Source organism: Perkinsus marinus (genome assembly GCF_000006405.1).
Source record: "Perkinsus marinus ATCC 50983 genomic scaffold scf_1104296955860, whole genome shotgun sequence".
Taxonomy (NCBI): domain Eukaryota; phylum Perkinsozoa; order Perkinsida; family Perkinsidae; genus Perkinsus; species Perkinsus marinus.
The window spans coordinates 1-1,119 of NW_003207684.1; the positions used below are offsets into that span (position 1 = coordinate 1).

The 1,119-nt window shown below is 49.2% G+C and overlaps 1 protein-coding gene across 1 annotated transcript; it reads right to left on the minus strand.

The window, feature by feature from the left end:
• Nucleotides 1-354: 354 nt before the first annotated feature.
• Nucleotides 355-1,102, minus strand: Pmar_PMAR018659 (protein phosphatase-5, putative; the record flags this gene model as incomplete). The annotated part of the gene is made up of 5 exons (XM_002775678.1): nt 355-533; nt 591-684; nt 734-858; nt 921-989; nt 1,061-1,102. Coding segments are annotated over 5 exons (509 nt in total), but the record flags the coding sequence as incomplete, so codon positions are not given.
• Nucleotides 1,103-1,119: the final 17 nt, after the last annotated feature.

A 1,119-nucleotide genomic window follows, 5' to 3' on the forward strand; every position in this document is an offset into this window, starting at 1 on the left:
TTCTCTGTACTCAGCTCCTCGTCATCATCATCACCAGAGCTACTTCCAGACATATCCTCTTCTCCAGAACACTCACGTAGCAATACCGGTACCTACACTACATCTATTACTCTAGTTGTCCAATTGTGATTCGAGTTGATATACGGCGCGTCATACAAATCACAAAAGTCAGAGTCCCTACTCTACTGCAGCACACACCGCCTCAATAAGAGCCACTTACCACTCTCCTATGCTGCCCAGGCATGTCAGAGACGGCCACTGGGGAGGAGCCGACTTTAAGTTGAACCAGCATGTGTGTTTGCTGGCATCGATAGTAGCCACCCCAAGAGTCTATCACACACGACAAAGGCAGACTGTAGAAGACCTGAAACGATGCAGATTCGAGCAAAGGCCTCCCACCGGGCCTGTACTCTTAGGAAATCCCTGTGCATACGACCACCTTCAACTTGGCCAAATTTATGTCTGAGCTCAGCAAGGAAGCCGTAATTCAAGTTACAGTAGTCGTCCTCGTGATTACCACGGAGAATGTACACCTGTGGGAATTGAACCATGGACCTCTCGATTACGAAACGAAAGCACATGCAACCTACACTTTGCGGACACAGCAACTTGAATAGGAATAAAAGTATGAAGATCTCCAAAGCATGGCCTCCGCGATCAGCAATGTCACCATTGAAAAGGTATCTGCCATCCACGCAGTTTCGATCCCTGGTATCGGCATTTCAAATACTACACGTTATTCTTGTTAGGTACCCCATGTTTGAACAGCATCCACAAGACATCCTCCAGCTGTCCATGAGTGTCACCAACTACAACTAACCGCCCGTCCGCTGGTACCGTTACAGAAATAAGAGCAGTCTGAGAAATGCATCAGCCTAGGTTCGAACCAGGGACGTCACTAGGACAGCCGTGAAACTTACCGGTGCCTCCATTTCTAGTAGTTCATACATCTTGTCAAGGAGACGCACCACCGCTTCAGGACTACAAATCTGAGGACAGCGTAGCGTCCTACTTATCCAGCAGCGAATTTCGTGGCGCGTGACGATTCTACCGATCTCACCTCTTCACAGTTGCGGTCAGCTACGATACAGTTGGTCCCCATCGCGACGTCCGCCACCC